Genomic DNA, 23,685 nt, shown 5'->3' with positions numbered 1-23,685 from the left:
TTTGCTCATTTTATATATTTATTCATTGCGTGTGTTTATAAATATATTCCCCATTTTTGTTCATATTATTATTTTTTACTGAATATTCACTGCATTTTAAATTTGCTTAAATATATTTTCTGTGTAAATATTGTACGACATATTTTTTAAGTACATTTTTTATTTATCCATTTTTACTTTTATTTGCATTAGTAAAAAGCACGATAGTTTTAAATGGAAAGTTTTGTAGCAGGTGAGCTCGTGTTATTTATTATTATTTTATATATTATTTAAAAAAATTGAATTGAAAGTTTTGCAGAAGAGACCAAAGCTGACATTTCAACATAAAAACATATTTTTATGATGTGAACTCTCAGGAAGTTTATGAACAAATATTTCAGCTGATTCCTGTAATTCTCTCCACAGCCTCGGTGAAAAGCAAACCTAAACCAAACATCGCAGATTAAATGACCTCTTTGTGTTTATTATTTATTGTTATTAATGTCGCACATCAGTAGTTTCCCAATTTCCAGTCCCTTTAGCAGCGCCGCTGTAGCCGTCAGCGGCTCATAATGAGCTCTCCCGCTGAAGCTGCTCGTATTCAGACGTCAGAAACTCTGGAAGTAATTATGAGTTTCCGTCAGCGGCGGAAGCGGCGCCGCTTTCTCGACGCTTCACTGTGTGCGCTGACTTTTCATCCTGCAAACACTCCTGCAGCCTCCCAGCACTTTATGCTAAGTTAATTTATCCAAATATATCCACGGCAGCAACAACTGTGTTAATGGAAAGCCGCTGATCCATGAAGGCTCGGTGCCGGGCGGGTAGCTGGCGGGCAGAACCGTCAGCAGGCGGAAGGTGTGTTTAGCGGTACCTGCGGCCGGGGGAGGAGCCGCCGTCTGGGCCGTGGTATTTAAATCGGGTCAGCCGGCCTCACCCCGCGCTGTTCCCGTTATTAGCTGCCAGTCACGGCGGAGAGACTCGATCTAAAGGTTAAGCTGGAAACGCCATGATTGATCTCCTCGGCTCCCGTTTCCACGGGCCCCTCCTGCTGACGTCACGCCCGCCGTTCAGGTGTCACTCAGGCGCCATAAAGGTCAACGGAACACGAGCTACAAGCGGGCCGAACCGGCAAAGCATCATGGGAGATCTGAACCTCTGGGTTCATGTTTTTGCAACTCGGATCCATTTTCCTCATATTTCTATCATTTCTGTTTTCATTTTTAGAATATTAATGATGATTTGGGTCATCAGAGCAGAAACAGAACAACCCGAACCTCCATGCTGGTAGAAACCCGCAGAACCGGGCCGAACCAGAACATTCAGAACTTTGATGGAAACAAAAGAGGAAATTATTGGAGTCCATTCAGATCAGCATTTAAATCACTTTTATATGAAACAGTTTGTTTCTTTAAACTCTCATGTTTTCCAGCAGAAACTTATTTATTAACAGAATATTTGGATTATTTAATTTTGTTTGAACTTTTCTGCCTCTAAAAGTTTAAATTCATCTCATTTCTCAACTTTTCTATTTATGAAATGAAAGAAAATTAAAACTGAATTATCATTTTTCTGTTTCTGATTTAAACTCCGAGGTTTTTCCTTCCCGGCAGAAATGATCGTCGGGTTCTGATAAGTTCTGCCGGGTTCGACCCGTTCCACCTTCACACCACAGTTAGACTAAAATGAACATCGATTACACGCGAAATATTGAAGTTACGTCACAGACAGCACAGGGACTCTGAGTTCTGATGTTCTGGACCGGTCCCGGCGCTGGTCCAGTAGAACCTCTCTGTCCTAGTCCAAGTCTCGCCTCCTGTGGCCTCAGAGAGTCCAGAAGTGCAGGTTGAGGTGCGGAGGCTCCAGAACCGGCGGCCCGGTCGGGCCCTGGCGAACCGGGCCGGCACCGGTCCTGAACGCGGCCGGCGGCGGGTCCGGAGCGGACAGGATGTAATCGATGCTGAACTTGATCTCCGGCTCGGATTTCTGGCGGCGGTTCTGGAGTGGGCCGGGCCGGTCAGGGGGCAGAGCGCGGAGGGCGGAGTCCAGCTGCGGTCGCCGTGCCGCCGGGTCTCGCCGAACCTCAGCCGGGTCCCGGAGGCCGATCTTGGGGTTCCGGCGGCGGCGGCGGCGCCGGAAGTTTCCGTTCTCGAAGAGGTCGAGCATCGACTCGCAGCCGGCGGCGAAGGTCCAGAAGTTCCCCTTCCCCTTCTCGTTCCCCTCCGTCCGTGGAACCTGCGGCCCAGAACACACCGGTCAGAACCGGCCCGTTTTACACACACCGGTTCTGATCCGCAGTTACTTTTCCTTCAAAAGAAATCAGGCAGAATCCGAATCTTTCAGGTTCTGGTGGATCCGAACCGATCAGAGAACCGGTTCTCTGATCGGTTCACCTTCTGACTGCTGGTCTGGATGAACCTGAGCAGGGCGGTACCAGAACCAACACCAGTATTAGAACCAGAAGCAGAATCAGAACTGGGTCGGATCACATCGGGTCGGATCGGGTCGGTACCTTGATGAAGCAGCTGTTGAGCGACAGGTTGTGCCGGATGGAGTTCTGCCAGGCTCGCTGGTTGGACCGGTAGTAGGGGAACCGCCTCATGATGAAGTCGTAGATGCCGGACAGAGTGACCCGCTGGTCCGGGTTCTGCTGGATCGCCATGGCGATCAGAGCGATGTAGCTGCCACACACAGAAAAGAACCAGTTCTGACCCGGTTCTGACCCGACTGAAGCCGGTTCCTACTGTCCCGCTTCGGAGCCTCAGACGGTTTCCTGTTTTTCTCTTTAAGTGTTTTAAACTTTTTTATTTTCGTATTTTTTGCTGCTTAACAATAAATAATATTTTAATGAATCAGATTATTAAAACATGGAAACGTTTCTTTTTCCAGATTCATTTTGAATGTTTTAATAAAGAACGTTAAAAAAATCATTGTTTGAACAGAATCGGCTCTCATCTCAATTTAATAACATTTAATGATCATATTTTGTAAATGTTTTTGTCTCTTTATCAACCTGGACAGGATGTGACGCTCCCCTGCTTTTTGTATTTTAGTCAAATTTACTTGATGTTTTTTTAACTATTAAAACTTTATTTTCATTGTTGTAGAAAATAATGTAGTTTTTCCAAAATATACAAATAAATCATAACTGAAGTAGATAAATATCCAGCGTTGTGCTGGTCATTTCTGTATTTTAAGTTATATTTAATTTTAGATAAATTATAGAAACAATTTTTATTTAGATATTTTTCTCAAACTGAATTTATTACAATAAAAGAAGATAATTGTCATTATTTTTATTGTAGTTTAAATAAATGTAGACTACAAAGTAATTAGACTTTTATGAGCAGGATAATAATAATAATAATAATAATAATAATAATAATAATAATAATAATAATAATAATAATAATAATAATAAAAGTCTTCCTGCCTGTAAGCGGGTCTGCATATCTTCTTGTCTTCGTCCGTCCCAGAGGTCGGGTATCCGTCCCCGTCATAGTTGAAACAGTTGAACGGATAGTCGGAGTGATCGAACATGTCAGCAGCAGAACCGAACCGAAACCGTCCCGACCCGAACAGAACCGAACTGACCGTCTGAAGCCCAGCAGCAGTTCTGTCCTGCTCCGCTGCCACCATCATCTGATCAGCCGCTGATCCTCGGAGCTCCGCCGCTGCAGACGCCCCCCCCCCCCCCCCCCCCCCCTCTCCGCCGCCCCCCCCCCCCCCTCTCTGGTTCCTCCAGACGTGGTGCACAAGTTTCCTCTCATCTTCCATTTCACCTGAAACAAATGTATTTTATTTTATTGGGTTTGGTTTGAGCGACTGAGAGCAGCAGAACCTGCAGCAGGAGCTGCGCCCTGGGGGCGGGGCTTGGTCCAGGTGTTTAGCAGCTGAATGGTTGCCATGGAAACTAAAGGATTTCTCAATCATGAAAGAATCAAAGCAACACTGCAGGGAAAACATGAAAACATGATTTTTCATAAAACTGGAAGTTTAACATGGATTTGATTCCTGCGGCCTGCCACAGTGAAACAGTGCTGGTGGTTCTGGAGCCTCCATGTGAAGAAAAGCTGCAGTAGGAACCGACCCGGTTCTGATGAGGCCGCCTCCATGTCGTCATAAGGACTTGGGCTCCAGCTCCCTCAGCCCTGCTGGGGTGTATGTATATATATGACCCTTTCGGAGGAATCAGTTCAAACATCCAGTTACTGTCGGATCGGATCACCCTCCTCCAGAACCGCTGCAGGACAGACGGTCCGGTTCTGGGTCCCACCTCCATCCGGTCCGGTTCTGGGTGGTCCGCCGGACTCAGAGGCCTCCATGTTCTGATCTGCTGCTTTTTATAGCCTGGTTCTGAAAACAGCCGAGACGCAACAAACACCATGTTTACCTTCATCTGTTCACTGCTGTGTGTGTGTGTGTGTGTGTGTCTCTGTCTGTGTGTGTGTGTGTGTCTCTCTGTGTGTGTGTGTGTGTGTGTGTGTGTGTCTCTGTCTGTGTGTGTGTGTGTGTCTCTCTGTGTGTGTGTGTGTGTGTGTGTGTGTGTCTCTGTCTGTGTGTGTGTGTGTGTGTCTCTCTGTGTGTGTGTGTGTGTGTGTGTGTGTGTGTCTCTGTCTGTGTGTGTGTGTGTGTCTCTGTCTGTGTGTGTGTGTGTGTGTCTCTCTCTGTGTGTCGGTGTGTCTCTGTGTGTGTGTCTGTGTGTGTCTGTGTGTGTGTGTGTCTCTCTGTGTGTGTGTCGGTGTGTCTGTGTGTGTGTGTCTGTGTGTGTGTGTGTGTGTGTCTGTGTGTGTGTGTGTGTGTGTGTGTGTGTCTCTCTCTCTGTGTGTGTGTCGGTGTGTCTCTGTGTGTGTGTGTGTGTGTGTGTCTCTCTGTGTGTGTGTGTGTGTGTCTCTCTGTGTGTGTCTCTCTCTGTGTGTGTGTGTGTCTCTGGTAGACGTTTAGTCAACAACGGGAAGTTTTCTAGATTTTATCTATAATGCTCTATAATAGCTACTAATTGTTTCCGTGTCTATAAATTAGGGGATGTGTGTTTTCTAGGGCTCTTAACGGGCCAATCAGACGCTCCCCAGGGGGCCGGCTCTTACCGGGCCAATCAGAAGGCCCAGGCTGTTAACGGGCCAATCGTTGGGCCCCTGGGGGCCGTGGAGGCCGGAAAAACAGCCTCAGGTCTGTGGGCCTCTGCGTGTGGCCCCCGCTCTGCAGGACAAACTGATCCTCACTTTCTCCAGTTAGCATTAGCTGCTCCAGTTAGCATTAGCTTAGCTGCTGTCATTTCAACTGTTAACTTTGAGTTTTCTCAGATGTTTTCTCTCCATTGAACTCTTCCTGAGGCTGCACAGTGGTGCAGTGGGTAGAGCTGTTGCCTTACAGCAAGAAGGTCCAGGGTTCGATTCCCGGGGTCTTTCTGAATGTTCTCCCTGTGCATGGTGGGTTCTGTCCGGTTCTCTGGCTTCCTCCCACAGTCCAGAAACACGACTGTTAGGCTCTAAATTCTCCCTATGTGTGTGTGTGTGTGTGTGTGTGCGTGCGTGTGTGTGTGTGAGTGTATGTGTTTGTTCTGTCTGTCTCTGTGTTGCCCGGCGACAGACTGGCGACCTGTCCAGGTGACCTCGCCTCTCTCCCAAAACATTGGCTGTAGAGGCAGCAGCTCCTCCTGACCCATTAGGATCAAAGTTGTAGAAAATGGATGGATGGATGAACTCTTCCTGGTCTGTGTTCTGATTGGCTGGTTCCTTCCTGAGGGCGGGGCATCAGCTGCCATGATGCTGCCATCACCTGATCCTGCTGCCAACGTTTTATTTGTCATTACCATAGAAAGAACAAGAGAACGGACTTTATGAGACTTTCTTCCGTCTGGCTCAGAAACAGAAACAGATTACTCTGATGATCCGGTTCTGGGTCAGATACGAACCGGTCCAGGTTGGCTTGTTGGTTCTGAACAAACCAATGGGTTAAAGGTGCTGATGGTAGCATGAAGGGGGTGAAAACTTTAATTCAGAAACTAAACTAGTAAATTAGCAATATTTCTGGCTGAACTATTTTTAGTTTCTTGTTTTTCAAACTGAGACCGAAAACAAAGATGATTATTAATATTCCAACTTTCTTTATAACTTTCTCCATCACAGCCTCAGATGGACCAAACGGACCGGTCTCCATAGAAACGCTGGGATCTGGGATTAACTGGCTGAGCTCAAAGCACCAGGATGTTACTATGGCAACCCAACAATCAATGAGGTTTTTTTTTTTACAGAGTAAACTTGTCAATAATTTAAAAATTAAATCAAAATTTTAAATAATTTAAAATATTTTAAGTTATTTTTGCTGAAACTGTCCAATCCAGTTCAATAATTTTCTCATTATCAATAAAGAAATATTAAATTTTAGGTCTGTGTTCTGTGGTAAAATGAAATGATTTATGGGAGGCCCCGACGCTCTGGCTGGTTTGGACCCCCTCTGGTAAGTGTGAAGGAATCTGATGAAAGAAATGACAGAAACCAGTTAGCCCAGTTAGCTAGCGAATGTTCAGATGATGGTTTATTAGATTTCTGCCAGTTAGAATCTCATCCAGCTGCGCAGCCTGACTGCTGCTGGAAGCCCGACCAGCAGGGGGCAGCAGGGGAGCCGGAGGTCACCGTGTGAGGTCGGAGAGCCGCGATCTGATAAGCTCCACAGGGCCGCTCCCATGACGGGGCTTCCTCTGGAGGCCGGCGGCGCTCGCTCTGTGTGTGTGTGTGTGTGGGGGGGGGTGTGTGTGTGTGTGTGTGTGTGTGTGGCCGCTCTGTGAGGAAAGGTTATCCAAACACAGCGGAGCGCTGAGAACTGTAAACATGCTAGCTCACAGATCTGGGCTGGCGGCCATTTTCCTGGCCGCTGCGCAGCCATCTTTGTTGCGCCGCATTTCTTTGTGAAACTGCAGGAGGTCGCAAGGGAATGAATGACCCTTGACCTTTCACACATGATGTCAGTTTACTGCCAAAAACATGAATGGATTTTACTGGACCGGTTTAGCTTAGTGAAGAAATGATGCTAAATCAGTTTCTATATGCGTTGTTACAGAAACGTAACTAATTAATCTCTGGTGTAAATTCAGTTTATTTCTGTAGCTGATCATTTATTCCCTGTACAGTTATAATTATTAGTTATGATAATAATTAATGTGCTGCACTTTTAGCTTTAAGGTGTTGAATTACATCAACCCCCCAGGAAAAACAGACTGGACCTGTTAAAGTTTACATTTCCTCTAAATCGGACCTATAAAGTAAACAGAATGTTTTTTTTATTAAGTTTACAAATAAATTAATATTATATATATACCGTATATATATATATATATATATATATATATATATATATATATATATATATATATATATATATGTGCAGAATTAATGTATTTGGTCCTGCAGCCGATCCGGTTCAATCAAAACCACAAACTGCAGAAGATTTAGCTGATTTCATTTTATTGCACTGATACCATGATGCAAAGAAATAAGAAATGAAATAAAAAACAAAGAGTGAAAGAAAATCAAAAGAAGCTTTTTCACGTTTTGCATGAATTCAGTCACACGCTGCTGAGGCCGACGCCGAGCGGCCGCAGAACCAGACACACAAAGAACCCGCAGCTAGCAAAACCACACATTCAAGTATTTCTATCATTGCACAGGCACTAGAGTTTCCTACTGAATATATGAACGTCAGCCAGAGGCGAGTAGAGACAACAGATCAGCTGCTGCTCAGGAAGGAGAATCATCTCCCACATCAGACACCAAACACATTAAAACCAAAACAACCAGAGGAATTAGTGTCACATTTGGTTTAAATCTCACCTGCTGCACAGGAAGAGGCCTGAACAGCTGCTGGAAACAGACTCAGTGTTAAGAGAGGAGAGAGAACCATGAGAAACTAACAGCTTGGATTGCTGCACATGCTGCCCCCTGGTGGGCACACAGAGAAGTACACTGTTCTGGTGGAAATCGTTTCGCTTCCTCTTCCTCTGATTTATTTTGGCAAACAATAAATATAAACTTTAATAAATACGCTGTCAAGTAAAAACTTACAGAGAAGATGATCCAGGAGTAAACCAGTACTCCCACCAGAACCCTCCAATAAGACGCTGACACGGCAGAATCAGCAGAAATCAGGTTAAAAAAACAGTTTACAAAATAACCTCATTTTGATCCAGTTCTTCTTCTGTGGTAAAAGTCTGCAGCTCACACTAAGGAAGTGAGTTTGGAAGTTTGATTCCCTCAGAATTCTCTGAATGGAACCAGACTCCGTAACCAGAGCCCATGTTCTGGGTTTGACCCGGTTCTAACCTACGACCCGTTTCTGACCCGGTTGGTTCTAAGCTACATGTTGATTTGAAGGAGTCCAGGTGAAACCCGGTGGTTCTGGCTCGGTTTGGGCTTCAGATCGCGGTCCAGTCGGTTCTCCTGGGAGCGGGTCGGACCCAGCCCCTGGCTACCTCGTCCTGGGGCCGCTGCGGGCCCCCGGCGACCCCTGCAGGTCGTCCTCCACCACGTAGCCGTAGCCCTCCTTGTCGATGCAGTCAGACAGCGCCTTCAGGACCTGGACACAGAGGAGCGGTATCAGCTGGTTCTGATGGTACCGCTGCTGAGCTCAGATCAGATGCAGTCTGCGTAGTAACCACCAGGGGGAGCCACAGGGCTCCACATTGGGCCACCTCCTGTTTATAATAGCTAATATGTATCTTTATGCTGATGACATCATCATTATTTACAGATTAGCATTAGCTGCTGCTAACGCTACAGAGGCAGCTAACTGCAGTGGAGTCGTCTGCTAGGCTCAGTGTTTTAGCTCCAGTTTAGCTCTCTGCCTTCATCTCTTCCTGGTTTCTGAAGTTGGGCTGCTTTTGTTCTGGACCAGAACCAGAATCAGAACCATTTTAACAAACAGTTACACAGATGGACGGATTTATCAGTCAGAGCCGGTCCGGTCTGCAAGATCCGCCTGTGGTGCCGCAGCTAACGCTGAGTGAAGTCTGACCCGTTTGGTTCTGAACCGCCACAGGTTGGCTAGTAGCTGCTAGTGGTGCTAACAGAGGTAACACTGCTAATGGCGCCATCAGCACTAATGGTGCTAACAGAGTACAGGTTCTTATACTCCTAATGTTGCTAACGGATCTAATGGACCTAAAGGTGCTAACACTGCTGAGCTAATGGTGCTAACGGAGCCAACACTGCTAACGGGTCTAATGCTGCTAATGACACTCAGAGAGCTAGCGGTGCTAATGGAGCTAGCGATGCTAACAGATCACTGACCAGGCGCAGGCGGCGGTCCATGGCGTCCAGGTGAGGCTGGATGAGAATCGGGTCCAGCCGGTCCCGCGTCATGGACTCGGCCATCAGAACCGACAGCTTGTACTCCTCCTTCGCCAGCAGCTGCAGACGCAGGTGGGTGGACTTCCTGACCCTGCAGGTCAAAGGTCAAAGCACAGGTGAGGGCTGTGGACGATAGCCACCATCTTGATCGGATCTTTTTTGTAGCATCTGAAGTTTTAATGGAACTGAATATTGAATCAGACCTGCAGCACTGCAGCAGAGGAACCAGGATGGACATCTCATCATGAGAATGTTTCCCAAAGCTGGCCGGACAAACAGCAGCAGGAAGCAGATGATCAGGCTGTTTAGGATTAATAATCAGAGATTCGCTGAGCTGCGTGTTTTTACCCTCTGCCGTTGTCCAGGTGGATGATGAAAGTCTCGTTTCCGAACTTCTCAAACGTCTCGTAGTGGTGCCGGTCCATGTTTCCTGCACACAAACAAGATGGAGGATGAAGACATGAATGCAGCGAGCGACGGTTGCCTAGGTAACGCTGCAGAAGAGACCGACCCATCAGGAAGTCAAAGACCGTCATGTCCATGACGTCCAGCAGCCGCGAGCCGCTGTCGTACGGCGGCGTCTGCTTCACCTCCTCGCAGTAATCCGGGTCCACCTCCCACCTGCAGCCCAAACACCGAACCAATAATCACATCCATCAGTTATTGACTGTTAATCATCAACTGGAGCAGAAATGAAGCCAAAACTGAACAGAATGTAAAAACGGCGTCAAGATAAAATCCTGGTTCTGTTCACATTCTGGAAAAATATTCAACTAATCGCCGTTTGCATCAGATTAACCAGATAATCTGCAATAATCCCCAGATCATCCATACTCTGTATTGACTCTCATGTTGATGTTTGAAGGATTTTTATATGCAGATGATCAAACCTGGAAACTTATTGACAATAAAATTGTTTTCTTTTTTAAAAAGAATTGTTTTCTTATTGTTTATTTGCATTTTAGTGCATTTCTAATATTGTATAAAAAGACAAATCTGCAGAAGGTGCCGATTTTTCGATCTGATTAGTAGGTAGAATAATCAACAGACTAATTGATTACTAAAATGATGATTGGTTGCAGCACTACATTTATGGTTATTAAGTATGGTTCAATAATCTTTATGTTTTTATCTAAATAAACTTATTTTAACTTATATTTCTGTCTGTCGTCTTTGCAGATCAAACTGACTGACTGGTTTTCCACAGGTTAGCTCTCCTCTGACCAGCGGTCTAGTCCAAACCTCTGCGTCTCTTACTCTGCCTTCTTGCGCTTGTGGTAGGAGCGCCTCCAGGGGTTCCTCCAGGTCTTGCGCTTGGCCAGAGCGAGGTCGGGCAGGAAGGCGGCCAGCGATCCCTCGATCCGGTCCGGTTTCCCACACAGAGCGTGTTCAGTGGAGCAGTAGTAGGAGCATTCGCCGTAGAAACACACGTTGTTGGCTGGGAGACACACAGGAGGGTTAGCAGCTGCTGGCGCCACCTGGTGGCTGGAGGAGCACAGGCAGGACGGAGACTGGACTGGTTCTACTGGGAAATGAACTGGTTCTACCTGGGAATGAACTGGTTCTACTGGGAAATGAACTGGTTCTACTGGGGAATGAACTGGTTCTACCTGGGAATGAACTGGTTCTACCTGGAAATCAACTGGTTCTACTGGGAAATGAACTGGTTCTACTGGGGAATGAACTGGTTCTACCGGGGAAATGAACTGGTTGTACCTGGAAATGAACTGGTTCTACCTGGAAATGAACTGGTTGTACCTGGAAATGAACTGGTTCTACCGGGAAATGAACTGGTTCTACCTGGAAATGAACTGGTTCTACTGGGGAATGAACTGGTTCTACCGGGGAAATGAACTGGTTCTACCTGGAAATGAACTGGTTCTACCTGGAAATGAACTGGTTCTACTGGGGAATGAACTGGTTCTACCTGGAAATGAACTGGTTCTACTGGGGAATGAACTGGTTCTACTGGGGAATGAACTGGTTGTACCGGGGAAATGAACTGGTTCTACCTGGAAATGAACAGGTTCTACCGGGAAATGAACTGGTTCTACCGGGGAATGAACTGGTTCTACCTGGAAATGAACTGGTTCTACCTGGAAATGAACTGGTTCTACCGGGGAATGAACTGGTTCTACCTGGAAATGAACTGGTTCTACCTGGAAATGAACTGGTTCTACTGGGGAATGAACTGGTTCTACCTGGGAATGAACTGGTTCTACCTGGAAATGAACTGGTTCTACTGGGAAATGAACTGGTTCTACTGGGAAATGAACTGGTTCTACTGGGGAATGAACTGGTTCTACTGGGGAATGAACTGGTTCTACTGGGGAATGAACTGGTTCTACCTGGAAATGAACTGGTTCTACCGGGAAATGAACTGGTTCTACCGGGGAATGAACTGGTTGTACCTGGAAATGAACTGGTTCTACTGGGGAAATGAACTGGTTCTACCGGGAAATGAACTGGTTCTACCGGGGAATGAACTGGTTGTACCTGGAAATGAACTGGTTCTACCGGGGAAATGAACTGGTTCTACCTGGAAATGAACTGGTTGTACCTGGAAATGAACTGGTTCTACTGGGGAATGAACTGGTTCTACCGGGAAATGAACTGGTTCTACCTGGAAATGAACTGGTTCTACTGGGGAATGAACTTGTTCTACCGGGAAATGAACTGGTTCTACCTGGAAATGAACTGGTTCTACCGGGGAATGAACTGGTTGTACCTGGAAATGAACTGGTTCTACTGGGAAATGAACTGGTTGTACCTGGGGAAATGAAGAATGTTCTCCACAGCTTCTTGTCTCTGGTTACGTCTCGGATCTCTTTGGTCATGTTGAGCAGCCGGCCGGCGACTGGAGGGACTCGGCGGAAGTCCAGGATCCTGTTGGACACAGAGAGACATGAGGACAGGAGACACTGAGGGACGGGTGGGACGGAGACACTGGGACGAGGAGCAACGCTGATCAACACAGAACCCAGCATGAACCTACTGGGCCGGTTCTGATGGGAAGCTCTGCTCTGATTGGATCAGACCAACATGGAAAAGTTCATAAAGTTGATTTGATTGATTTGTTTCCAGTTTCAGAAAGTGGAACTGGGAAGCAGCAGGACATTTCTCTGATGAAATCATTTTATTGTTTTAATATCATTTAAATTTTTTTGTTAAAGTCAATTTGTTTTTTTTAATCAGCTGTAAATCAATCATCAAAATAAACAGAAACAAGTCAGTATGTGCATAAAGAGTTGTTTCTGTTTTACTCAGTTATTCTGTCTTTGCTGAATCTGTCTGGAAATATTTCCTTGTTTTGCTGTGAATGTTCTGTAATCTCTGCCAGTTTTGGTCCAGATTCTCTAGAAAATCAGATTTTTAATCTCAGTGGGATTTTCCTGGTGAAACAAAAGTTAATAAACAATAAAAACAAAAACTAAAATTTTAACTTACATTTTTTACAGCTATCCACCTGCTTCCTGGCGCTTAGACCAGATGCAGGTTAACAGCACGGCCACTAGGGGGCAGTGCTGCACCATCAAGCTCCGCGACGATGAAGAGGATGACTCTTCCTCAGATACATTTTTAACTTCAGCTTTTTGCTCATTTTATTGTAAAACTCCTGAGAGGCTGAAGTCCGTCAGCGAGACACGATCGAACCGATCAGCACTGAGGAGGAGGCGACACCAGTAACACCAGTAACACCAGTAACACCAGCAGCTGCACCAGTAACACCAGTAACACCAGCAGCTGCACCAGTAACACCAGTAACACCAGCAGTTCCTCTCTGCTAAACTCTAATTCAGACCAAAAAAACGGGGAAAATAAAGAGCTGCTGGATTATATTTAGATCAGAGCCTTCATGCCTCTGAAACCACAAACACTGAGGAGTGTGTGTGTGTGTGTGAGGTTGGGTGTGTGTGTGAGGTTGGGTGTGTGTGTGAGGTGTGTAGAGACCAGATGTGCTGCAGATCTCCCTGGTTCTCTCTGCTGAGTCTGTCCTCTGTGTGTCGTTAGAAACACCAGCTGCCCCGTAATGCCCCCCCTTCCCCCCTATAGACATAAATACTAGACGCCTCATTGAGCGCTGAGTCCTGCGTTACGTCGCCGCCATCTTGTGTGTGGCAGCAGATCGCTCGGAGCTCCAAGTCTTGAGCTGTTCTGACTTGTTTCAACCGTTTTACCAAACAAACTAGATTCATTGGCTTTAACTTTCACAGGTACGGATGAAAAAGCAGAATTACTTGACTTTGCAGCCAGAAACTCGCTTCTAAACAACAGAGAAATATTTCCTATGTAGCTAAATTAGCCCGAAGTAACCACTGATTGTTAGCGTAGCTAACGTTTTCATATTGTTTTAATGAGAGAGAGGAAGTGCATTAAAGAACAGGGGATTTAGAGAGGAAAGGTCAGTCAGGATCAGAGCTGGAGCTGCTGTTCTTCTGTCTCACAGCTCAGCTTCACAACGCCGCCATCTTTAGCTATAAAGATGCTACAAGTCTACGACCCGCTCTACGTATTTATGTCTATGACTCCAGACCAGTGGGGTCCAAAGTGGGTCCCTGATTCCCGGCATCCTGCATGTTTTATTCTCTCCCTGGTTTAACTCACCTGGATCAAATGATGGATTATTAGAGACTAAGAAGAACATTGACCTGCTGAGAAGGTTGTTACCAGGGTACCAGTTGGTTCCAGGGAGGGAATAAAACATGCAGGATGCCGGCCCTCAGGGACCTACTTTGGGGGCCCGCTTTGGGGACCCCTGCTCTAGACTCTGATGTCTTTCAGAGATCCTCTGAGGATTTCTCTGTTCGTTACGGCGCCTCCTGTAGGTCAGGTAGGGAAACATGACAGGCTGGCAGTAGAGGGTGAAGACATTGATGACGCGAGGCATGCCACACTTTTCAGATTTGACCTACTTGTCCAGGTGAAAGGCTGCGATCTCTGCGTTGTGTCTCTCAAAGTCAGAGAAGTAGAAGAAGTCAGGCGGGGTTTCCTGCTCCCGGGTCTGTCTGCAGGGGCAGAGAGAGACAAGATGGCGGACATGAGAAACACAGACACCTGCTGAGACGACCAGAACCGGGTCTGACGGAACGGGGTCCAACAGAACCATGTCTGACGGATCTCAGAACCAGAGGAGCAGACGATGTGCCAACGGCTGGAGGAAGAGGAAGAGGCCAGCCTACATTCAGCCTCTTCCTCTTCCTCTTCCTGGTTTTTACAGGAAACAGCAGATCGACAAGATCTGGACAGACTCCTCTTCCTCTCCTCTTCCTGTCCTCTTCCTCTCGTCTTCCTCTCCTCTTCCTCGTCTTCCTGTCCTCTTCCTCTCCTCTTCCTCTTGTCTTCCTGTCCTCTTCCTCTTGTCTTCCTGTCCTCTTCCTCTTCTCTTCCTGTCCTCTTCCTCTTGTCTTCCTGTCCTCTTCCTCTAACCGTCTCCCTCCATGTTTATTTTGCATCAGTGGTTTGATGCTGCAGATCTTCCTCCTCCTCCTCTTCCTCAGCAGTCATGAACTGAACCAACAGACCCCTGCTGCTCTCCTCCAGCACCTCTCTCTGCTGACCTTTGACCTTCTGCAGCTGAGCTCCGTTTGGTTCTGAGTCGGGTTCTTCCTTCTCTACTTCCTGTTAAAGGCCGGGTACTTCCTGTCGCTCACTTCCTGTGGGAAGCTTTAGAGAGTAGCCGGTTCTGACCCGTCTGGACCGAACCGGGCTGAGCAAAAGAACCAGATTACTGTTCCTGATGAAACCCTTAGCTTGACCTCTGACCTGCACAGAGGAAGTGACCTTTGACCCCAGCTGAAGGCTGAGTCAGCTGCACTTTATTTTCTCCATATATAATAAAACTGTTAGTTTAACCTGAACAGCGTAGAAATTATTATTACAAAGAAACATGGTGGGAAAAATCTGAAAATGTTTTAATTTGATCTGCAAATCTGGAACAACGACCAGAACCGGAACCAGAACCGGGTTCTGGTCCAGAAGAATATTATTATTACTGGCTGCATCATCAGTTCATATTGTTACTGATGATGAGAGAAAACTTTCTGAAATGTGTGGAGGGACAGCGAAGCATGCACTGTAAAACATGTTGATATGTTTACTGAACCAAAAGCAGATTTCTATGGAAACATTTTTCAGTCTGAAGGAATCGTATTTTTCTCTTGGCTTTAAGAGTTTAGCTAAAAGAGTAAACTATTTTAATGTTTGGTTATTTTTTTCCTGAAGGGAACAAAAAAATTTACACTGCAAAATTTCATCACTTGTTTTTTTTTTTATTATTAGTCAGTTTTTTTTTATTAGTTAGGGTTTTTAGTCAGTATTTCTGACTAAAAACACATTTTCTTTTATTTTGACAGCAAACAAAATGAAAGACTCTTTTTCACCTTTTCTTCTGCTTTCACTCTGAATGGCAAGAGGGAAAATAATACATTTTATTTTTGATGAAGAGATTTTCTTTCTGAAATTACAAGAATGAAGACGAAATATTACCAAAATTTCTAGAAAAGAGTTTTTAATGATAGAAAGTTTTAGGGCTTGAATGTGAGCCGCTCAGTTCTTCTGGTTTAATGTTTTATTGTTCTGCTGATTTGTTAAGAGATGAATTATTATTTATTTGTGAAACTTCACAAGATGCTCAACATTCATTTCATTTTTCTGTTGGAGTTATAAAATTACTATTTCATTCAACGAACATATTATTCTCATATTATGCCGACTTTATTCTCATATAACTTTGCCCTCGTAACTTATTATTTTCTTATTCTGGTCATAATAATCTGTCGTGTATATTAGGAAATAAAACTTAAAAAAGATTTTTATCTTCCTCTCTTTTGGCTGTTTGCTTTAGAAATGAAAGAAATGAAAAAATATATTTTTATAGTCAGAAATACATAACAGAAAATGACAATTGATCAAATGTATTATTCTTCCTCCAGGAGAAAATCAGTTGCAGCCGTTTGAGTTTCTCACTGAGCTGCTAGAAGCTTCCTCCTCCTCTTCCTCAGTCAGTCGCCCTTCCTCATCAGGTGAACTGAGCATGCTCAGAGCGGGCTGGCCCGCTGTAAACACATAGTTTTCTGTGGGTGGCCAGACAGTTTGTTGGCTCCACTCCCTGCTCCGAGGGGCCCTGGGCCGCCGCCGGGGCGTCTGCAGACAAGCAGCAAACTCAGAGCGGCCATCTTGGAAATCTACCTGAGGAAACATTTCCTGTTTCTCTGTCGCTCACTGTAGTTTTAGGAATGAAGTGTTTGTTAATGCCAGATTTTTTTCCTTTCATTTTCTACATTTATTAAACAGAAATATATTTCAGGTGTTTTTTTGTTCATTATAATTATTTACTGCCGTAAAAACACGCCTGATACAAACATTAGTGGAGCTAAAGGAGGAGGCAGGGAGTCAAAGAGGTCGACTGTAGAAACTGTATTCTCTCCTGATCAGTAAAGTTAGCACACGGGTGTCCAAACTTTTTGTCCTGATGGCCATAACTGTCAGGTTAAAAGCCTTTTTTTTTTTGTGACATTTATGATTTTATCTGCTCAAAACGATAAACTAAAACATGCAAGATTTTATTAAAACAAACAAAATAGTTGGACATTTTTAGATGCAAACTTTAAAAAGGTGTTTTTTTTTAGAGCTGTATTCGTATAACAACACTAAATTACAACCAATACAGAAACCTGCACAACAAATAAGAAACTCTTTTTGTCTGTAACATTTGTGGATCTAAAATAAAAAGTTTTAAAAAATGTTCACCTGTGTTTACAGGCCACACAAAATCATCCAGAGTGCCACAAATGGCCCCTGAGCTGCACTTTGGACCCCTGTACTCAGAGAATCATCCTTTCTAAAGCTGTAACTGGACCTGAACTCAGAACTAAGAGGAAGTTACTGCCATGAACTATGCAGGCGGCTTTTAAGGCTCCATGTAAACCCAGAACTTTCTTCTTCTTCTTTCCACAAACTGAACGAGTCCAGAGTTTTTCTAAAGGCCAGAGAGAAACGCTCTGCTGTTGGCGCAAGACGCTGTGAAGGCGAGCTGCAGCAGCACCTGCAGCAACAGCGCCGCCTGCAGCAACAGCGCCGCCTGCAGCAACTGCGCCGCCTGCAGCAACTGCGCCGCCTGCAGCAACAGCGCCGCCTGCAGCAACTGCGCAGGGGAAAAGCAGCTGCAGTCAGGAGATGCAGGTGAATTTAAAGGACAGAACAATATTTATGAATAAATCTCCAGAGTGCGGAGTGGCAGCTGCGTTTCCTCCTGTAAACCTTCTAATGGTCCCAGTTTACTGGGACTCGGTTTCAGTTGTTCATCCTGTTAACTGCAGGTCTGTAATTAACCAAAACCTATACAAGCAAAGTTCATCTTTCCAGAGTTTCTCTGCAGCGCTCGGCTTCTGCCACGAGAGTAAAGGATTAACTATGCAACATTTATGTAAATGTTCAGTAACGTTAAACATTACTTTAAACATTTAAACAATCAGTTTATGATGAAACAATGATCAGAATGTTACTCTCAGGTACAAATGACTTGGTGCTGCGTTCATGGTCCTGTCTGTAAACGGAGCGCTCTGGGTTCTTCACTCCTCAGTCAGTTGAGCTGCAGCATCAATAATTTATGAAAATTAGGATAAATCCACCGTCTCAGTTAGAACAAGCTGCTCTGAAGGACTTTGTTCCTTCAACATGCAGAAAAACATTTCAACTGAAATCATTTCCTTTACAAAGTTAGAACAGCCGTTTGGTTCATGAATCTGACCGCAGCTTGGAGCTGTGACGAGGTTTTTATGAATCGGACGTGCCGAGATGTAAATATGCTTATGGTAATAATTCAAGGTGCCTGGAAGTCTGAGTGGATTTGATTGGCTGGAGAAAATCTACAGCAGGACTCTGACATGTAAAACGACAGGCTGGTCCAGCTGGGCTGCTTAAAGTCTTCACACTTTTCAGAAAACATGACAGTTTGACCAACACAGTGGGCTGGACCCACAACCCACAACAGTTCACAGAAAACCATATATGTGGCTGTAATGGGTTTGTGGTCCCATTACAGCCACAAACATCAGAATATTTTACTGGGATTTTATGAGACCAAAGTGTGAAGAAAATGATTCATGTTTTCAACATTTGACATTTGAGTTGGTCAATTACACAAAATCCTACGAAAAATATTCAAGTTTATAGATGAAATGTGACAAAATGTGATGTAGTTGAAGAGGTAGGAATAGTTTTCCATTCTATTCCAACTAAATATTTAGTTTGCAATAAAAGCTAATCAGTGAAGCAGCGATGCCTCCAGTGGAACCGTCACAGTAGAAACTCTCAGTTCTGATCGTTAGATTTGATCAATAAACACAAAAAGCTGATCTGATTCTGGGTCGAAAGCAGCCAACCTGGCAACCCGTCAACGACCCGGCTGGACCACATCCTGGTTCCCAGCAGCCATCAGGTCACACCCGCAGCGTCACGGAGAGTCTGTTGGTGTCGGTGCTGATCCAGGCCGCCATCAGGTCACTGATTCTGCTCTCCTTGTGTTTCGTGTGGCTGCATTAGTGACAGCAGGGGAATCAAAGCTGCCATTAACGGCGCCGTTTCCTCACGCCGCCCCACGGGGCAACGCTGGTTTTCAGCTAATGGGTTTTCTCATTTCCTGGACTTGAAAGAGAGAAAACCTTCTCAGGTGTTAATGGTGGTGATTAGTTAACACTGCATGTCAGACTGGAAACATCCCTGCTGCAGCCATGATTAAACGCACAGGAAGTTAAAAACATTTAAATAATAATGTCATTTCAACATGGCTGCTTAGCTTAGCTTAGCATTGATAAGAAGGAGCTCATTTAGAGTTACTGAGAGTTCAGTGAACCCCCACCTAGTCTGCTCAACACGGTTCACTATTATCAACAAAATATATCTTCTTCGCAGAACTTTTCTGAAATATTCTAAAGAAATGCTCGTTAAGCTGAGATAGCTGCAGGCTAAATGCTACGCTGTTATCTGAGACTAGATATTAGCTTCTGTGTGCTCAGATGGTTTCAACTCTGCATATTAAGGTATGTTTGGTGTTTGAACTCTTAAAATATGCAGCTATTAGCATTTTAAAAAAAGGTCTCAGGTATTTATGGATTTCAGTTATTCTTTGACAAAGAAAAGGACCAAGCGAGTGTTAATGCTAGCATGCTAATGCTAAAGTATGCAGCTTTTTATTTTGAATTGTAGAATTGCTCAAAACTACAAAAGCAGTTTTACTGCATGTCATCTGCCTTAAACACATAAAACTATTGTTGTTGAAACAGTAAAAACATAAAAAGTGAGCAAATCATTTCCAGACGCTGCGGCTCTGATGTCAGATATTATCAGATATTTCATGTTCATTGATATGTTTTGTGCTGCAGTCTGTGCTTTCGAGACAGCACAATGAGTCATGGGCAAAATCATTAAATGAACTGTCATCAATATATATTACTAATATTTTATAGATGTGTATTAACAATGGTCAGAATTATGAGGACAGATGATTTCTGTTTGACTTAGTATATTCTGAGAGGATACAACTCTAATCTCAAACACTGTAACAAATTCTGGTCATGGATCCAGGTACGAATTTATTTACAGCTTTTACAGCAAATATTCTTTCTTGGACAGGCTGGACTGAAATACAGTTTTATTGTGTTTCTGTGCAATGAGAATGAAGTCATTCTGATGATCTGACATTCACCATCCGACCTGCATGTTTTACATGCTGTTAGCATGTCGCTAGCATGTCGCATAAATGTTTCTACGGCCTTTTAGGCTGCATTCAGACCAACCAGGATTAGGTTCCTGAATCAGACTCTGATCGGTTTGTCTAGAAAGTTTGATTTTTAGGGGAGGTCTGAATGCAAATTTGAATTCCAAAACGGACTTAAAACCGAACTCTGATCCGCCTAAAAGCCTCGGTCTGGGTCCGGTAGAAGTGAACTCTAAACGGTAGAAAACCTGTCTGAATGCAACCTGACTAGAGACCGTTCCAAAAGCAGGAAGTTAGATACAGTGCAGGGCATTCTGGGTAACATATTGCTCTCTGCCCTGCAGGTTAATGAAGATGTTGTGTCGGTTGCCATGGCAACTGTTCTGTGTGCCGACACGGAAAGCGAGGAAAAGTAGACTATAAATGGTTTAAAGTTGTTTTACTGTTTATCAGCTTTTTGTCCCGTTGCCATGGCGCTCTGCAGCTGCTGTCATTTTTAAACCTTTAATAAATGACGAGAACGAGACTCATTGCCTCGTTTGTTTAAACATTTAATCATCAAATAAGATGACATATTTCATATATAAAGTATGAGTCATGGTTTGTTACATTTTGACAAACTAATAAAATTAACAGCAGCAATTATGTAATTATTCACCAATATAAAAGAGCAATTTGCTTAGTGCTCTTGCATCTTGACAGAAACCAAACTGTTTATAGATTTATATCAATGGAGAAAACTTACAAACATCAGTAATGTCCTCAGCTTTAATTTAAGTCATGTTTATAGAAATCGGGTAAGAAAAAAAGGCGCTGAGATGATTTTGACAGATTCCTGCTCATCCTGCGTTGGAACAGCCAGTTTAGTGGACAGACTCACCGCGTAGTAACGGTGTTATACATCAACTGGTGGCTAAATTAACTGGTTGAAACCTATGCACACTGCAGATGTTTCTAAATTATAGGTGGCTGCATCAATGCCTGCTGAAAAATGCTAACTATGTGACAAAACCGTTTGCAAAACTTTACTATAAATTCCATTTGAAGCAAATATGTTTAATGTTGCATGTGAAAATGATGTTTCTGTGACGTTCACATGGTGCTCTGTGTTTTTTGTTTTGGGCCGATCCACGTCTCGTCCCTCATTTCCGTTATTCCTCCCACCTGTTGCTCCCTGATTGTTTCTTTCTGAAGCCTCTCAGTCACAACCACGCTGCCAGATTATCGAACCCTTTCAGCAAGTAGTTTTCCATCACTCCTATCTCGCCCTCATCGTTACAACCACTCTTTTGCCTCGCCCCTATCGGACTGTTGCTGACCGCCCGTCTGGATCTCGACCCAGGCCTGTTTTGGTTCCACCGCTCTCAGCCCCATCGTGTGTGACCTCGGCCCGTCTGACCAAGAATTTGGATCTGGATTTGGTACTTCTGCTGCTTCACGGAGTTGGTGTCCTGCCCTCCCAGCTCTTCGTCAGCGCAGCATCTGCTCTCCTCCTCGTCCCTCAGCTGATCACTCAGTACCTGATCACCCAGCCAGGTTAGTGATCCCTTCCTACACACCAACAGATCCCTTCGTTGCTATTTCTCCAGTCAGCGGTCTCTCCTCTCCGCCGCCCTCGCAGTGCTGCAGCTGACGACCCAGTGTGGCCGGTTTGAGCTGCCTTTTAATAAACCTGAGTTTTCTGCTCACTCCTTTGTCTTGGCTGATTTTCTGGGTCCCTCTAGTGAATCATTACAGTTTCAAAACAAGTTTCTACAGAAACTTCGCTTCGTAAACACCGAATTGGAGCAAAACCAGATCAATGAGGAACACGACAATCCTATTCACAATCAGGTTCATCAGAATAAATTAATTTCATCTCATGAATAGACACGATGTAAACCAAGTGGAAAGTTTCTGCATTTTGTAACCAGCACTGATCAGAAAAACATTGGAATTGACTGAAGTTCCTGTAATGTGATTTATTAACACTTCTAGCCTAGTGAGTGTTTTTGGCTCAGATCCTGCAATGCAGCCTCACTGTTTCTGAACTTTCTTCTGTTTGTTTGGTGACATTACCCACAGTAGGTGTTGCTAAACAATGAGGTTGGTGTCATCATATTTAATAAAGTTTAAATCACATACCTGATGGTGTTGCTTGTGGTGTTTATGTGTCCAAATAGAGAGGAATATAAAGTAATGTTAAGTTATACTGCAATAAAATCTCATCTAAATGATATAAAGTTAACAGTCAATGTTGTAGTTGGTGGTTATATCCAAATGGACAAACCAAAATTATAATAATAAATGTTCCTACATTATACTGTCAGATACCAACAGATTATGATCCATATCTACAGTATTTATCTGCGTTCTCTACTGGGAACCAGTTTGCAGGCTGGTGACCAGGAGAAATAAACTTAAAAACAAAACGAGCCGCATTAAGACCTGAATTAACTAGTGACAGTCAGACGGGGTCCTCAACAAAGATGTTTGTAAAAAATTAGGTGGCTGTGTCGTTTCCTGATCAAAATGCGACAGACGTAAATAAAGAGATTAGAAAATGTCTCTTTCTCTATGATCTCTTCAAAAACAATAATAATTCTTTGTATGTGAAGGAATATTGAAGAATATATTGAAATATAACCAAAATATACCAGACTTCAGGAGGAGACTGAGCTAAACTGTAAGAATTTCTACTATCGCCCAGCATTGTTAGAGCAATGACGATTATTTTACATTTTCTCGGTCTTATATTGACTGACATGCTCTGCAAACATGTCAATAAATGTAAACGGTTCTGATATCATGCAAACTAATTCTTTGCTCATTTAATAGAAGCCACATTATTTCGTTTGCACCTTAACTGGGCTGCAGACGCAAAGCTGAGTAATTTAGTAATTTCACAAAATCCTTACAGTTAAAAGTTTGCCTGGCAAAGCTGTTAAACGATGTTACCTTCAAAACATTGGCAGCAAGTGGATTTTATTTTATAGACAGTAAAATAAACTGGTCCAAAATGTAAATTAGACGACATCTCTAACTGAACTGGAACCAGCGGTCGCTGAGCTCCGAGAGCCGTTTTATCCACTAAACTATATCGGCTAACAAAAGTCCAATAATCACCTGCTATTGATCCTGATCTATCAGACACTCTGCACTTTAAGAGGCAAACCTGGATTAGCTGGTGACACTTTCAGAATCTCAGTTTGAGTGAAGATTTTAACCGTTTCTGATGTAAAAGTATAAAAGATAATAGTTTTTTGTCTCTTATAGTTGAGTTTTAGAGTCACTTGATGAAAAGAATAAAGATGTTTAATTAAATTATGAGAAAAAATATCAACAACAAAGAAGAAATGACACTGCCACATAGATCTGCCATGAACTAGGAAATAAACTATAACATGTTACAAAAACAGTGTTTGAAAAGATTTCGCTATAGTTTCTGTGGATATCTAATTGAAATATCATACAATATGAGGGAGATGTGGAAAACAACATAGCCAGTCGATCTTTTTAAGCATTTTATTTTTAATCCCATGGATCTTCAATCTTCAACATTTATGTGGCTTTCAGGCATTAATCTTTGCTTTCAGGCATCTTGAGATCTATTTCGATCTTCCTTTGACGAGTTTCAACTTCTGAAGCAACACAGAAATCAGGACAAGT

The 23,685-nt window shown here is 43.9% G+C and overlaps 2 protein-coding genes across 2 annotated transcripts in view; both read right to left on the bottom strand.

Moving 5' to 3' along the window:
- Positions 1-1,344: 1,344 nt before the first annotated feature.
- Positions 1,345-3,664, bottom strand: foxl3 (forkhead box L3). The gene is made up of 3 exons (XM_032573365.1): positions 3,410-3,664; positions 2,489-2,675; positions 1,345-2,211 (listed from the first exon to the last, which is right to left on the bottom strand). Exons 1-3 carry the CDS (start codon positions 3,616-3,618, stop codon positions 1,801-1,803), a joined length of 807 nt encoding a protein of 268 aa, XP_032429256.1. The 5' UTR covers positions 3,619-3,664; the 3' UTR covers positions 1,345-1,800.
- Positions 3,665-7,422: 3,758 nt separating this feature from the next.
- The window catches only part of fam20cb (FAM20C golgi associated secretory pathway kinase b), a 30,538-nt gene continuing 14,275 nt past the window's right edge, over positions 7,423-23,685 (bottom strand). Inside the window, exons 4-11 of the mRNA XM_032574351.1 lie at positions 14,234-14,326; positions 12,091-12,206; positions 10,578-10,758; positions 9,832-9,941; positions 9,669-9,750; positions 9,524-9,583; positions 9,261-9,411; positions 7,423-8,547 (exon numbers count right to left, since the gene is read on the bottom strand). Of these exons, the coding sequence (XP_032430242.1) occupies positions 8,440-8,547; positions 9,261-9,411; positions 9,524-9,583; positions 9,669-9,750; positions 9,832-9,941; positions 10,578-10,758; positions 12,091-12,206; positions 14,234-14,326 (901 nt within the window). The 3' untranslated portion in view covers positions 7,423-8,439. The remainder of the gene's footprint in view (positions 8,548-9,260; positions 9,412-9,523; positions 9,584-9,668; positions 9,751-9,831; positions 9,942-10,577; positions 10,759-12,090; positions 12,207-14,233; positions 14,327-23,685) is intronic.

Source organism: Xiphophorus hellerii, chromosome 10 (assembly GCF_003331165.1).
Source record: "Xiphophorus hellerii strain 12219 chromosome 10, Xiphophorus_hellerii-4.1, whole genome shotgun sequence".
Taxonomy (NCBI): domain Eukaryota; kingdom Metazoa; phylum Chordata; class Actinopteri; order Cyprinodontiformes; family Poeciliidae; genus Xiphophorus; species Xiphophorus hellerii.
This window is presented reverse-complemented; position numbering and strand designations above follow the sequence as displayed.

What these genes read in the sequence shown, in the direction of transcription:
- foxl3 (XM_032573365.1), bottom strand. Translation starts at nt 3,618, where the DNA reads ATGATGGTGGCAGCGGAGCAGGACAGAACTGCTGCTGGGCTTCAGACG. An exon ending in ATATGCAGACCCGCTTACAG is followed by an intron (nt 2,676 to 3,409) that starts GCAGGAAGACTT and finishes TCAGAACTGGTT; the next exon opens with CTTTTCTGTGTGTGGCAGCT. An exon ending in TCAACAGCTGCTTCATCAAG is followed by an intron (nt 2,212 to 2,488) that starts GTACCGACCCGA and finishes TCTGGGCCGCAG; the next exon opens with GTTCCACGGACGGAGGGGAA.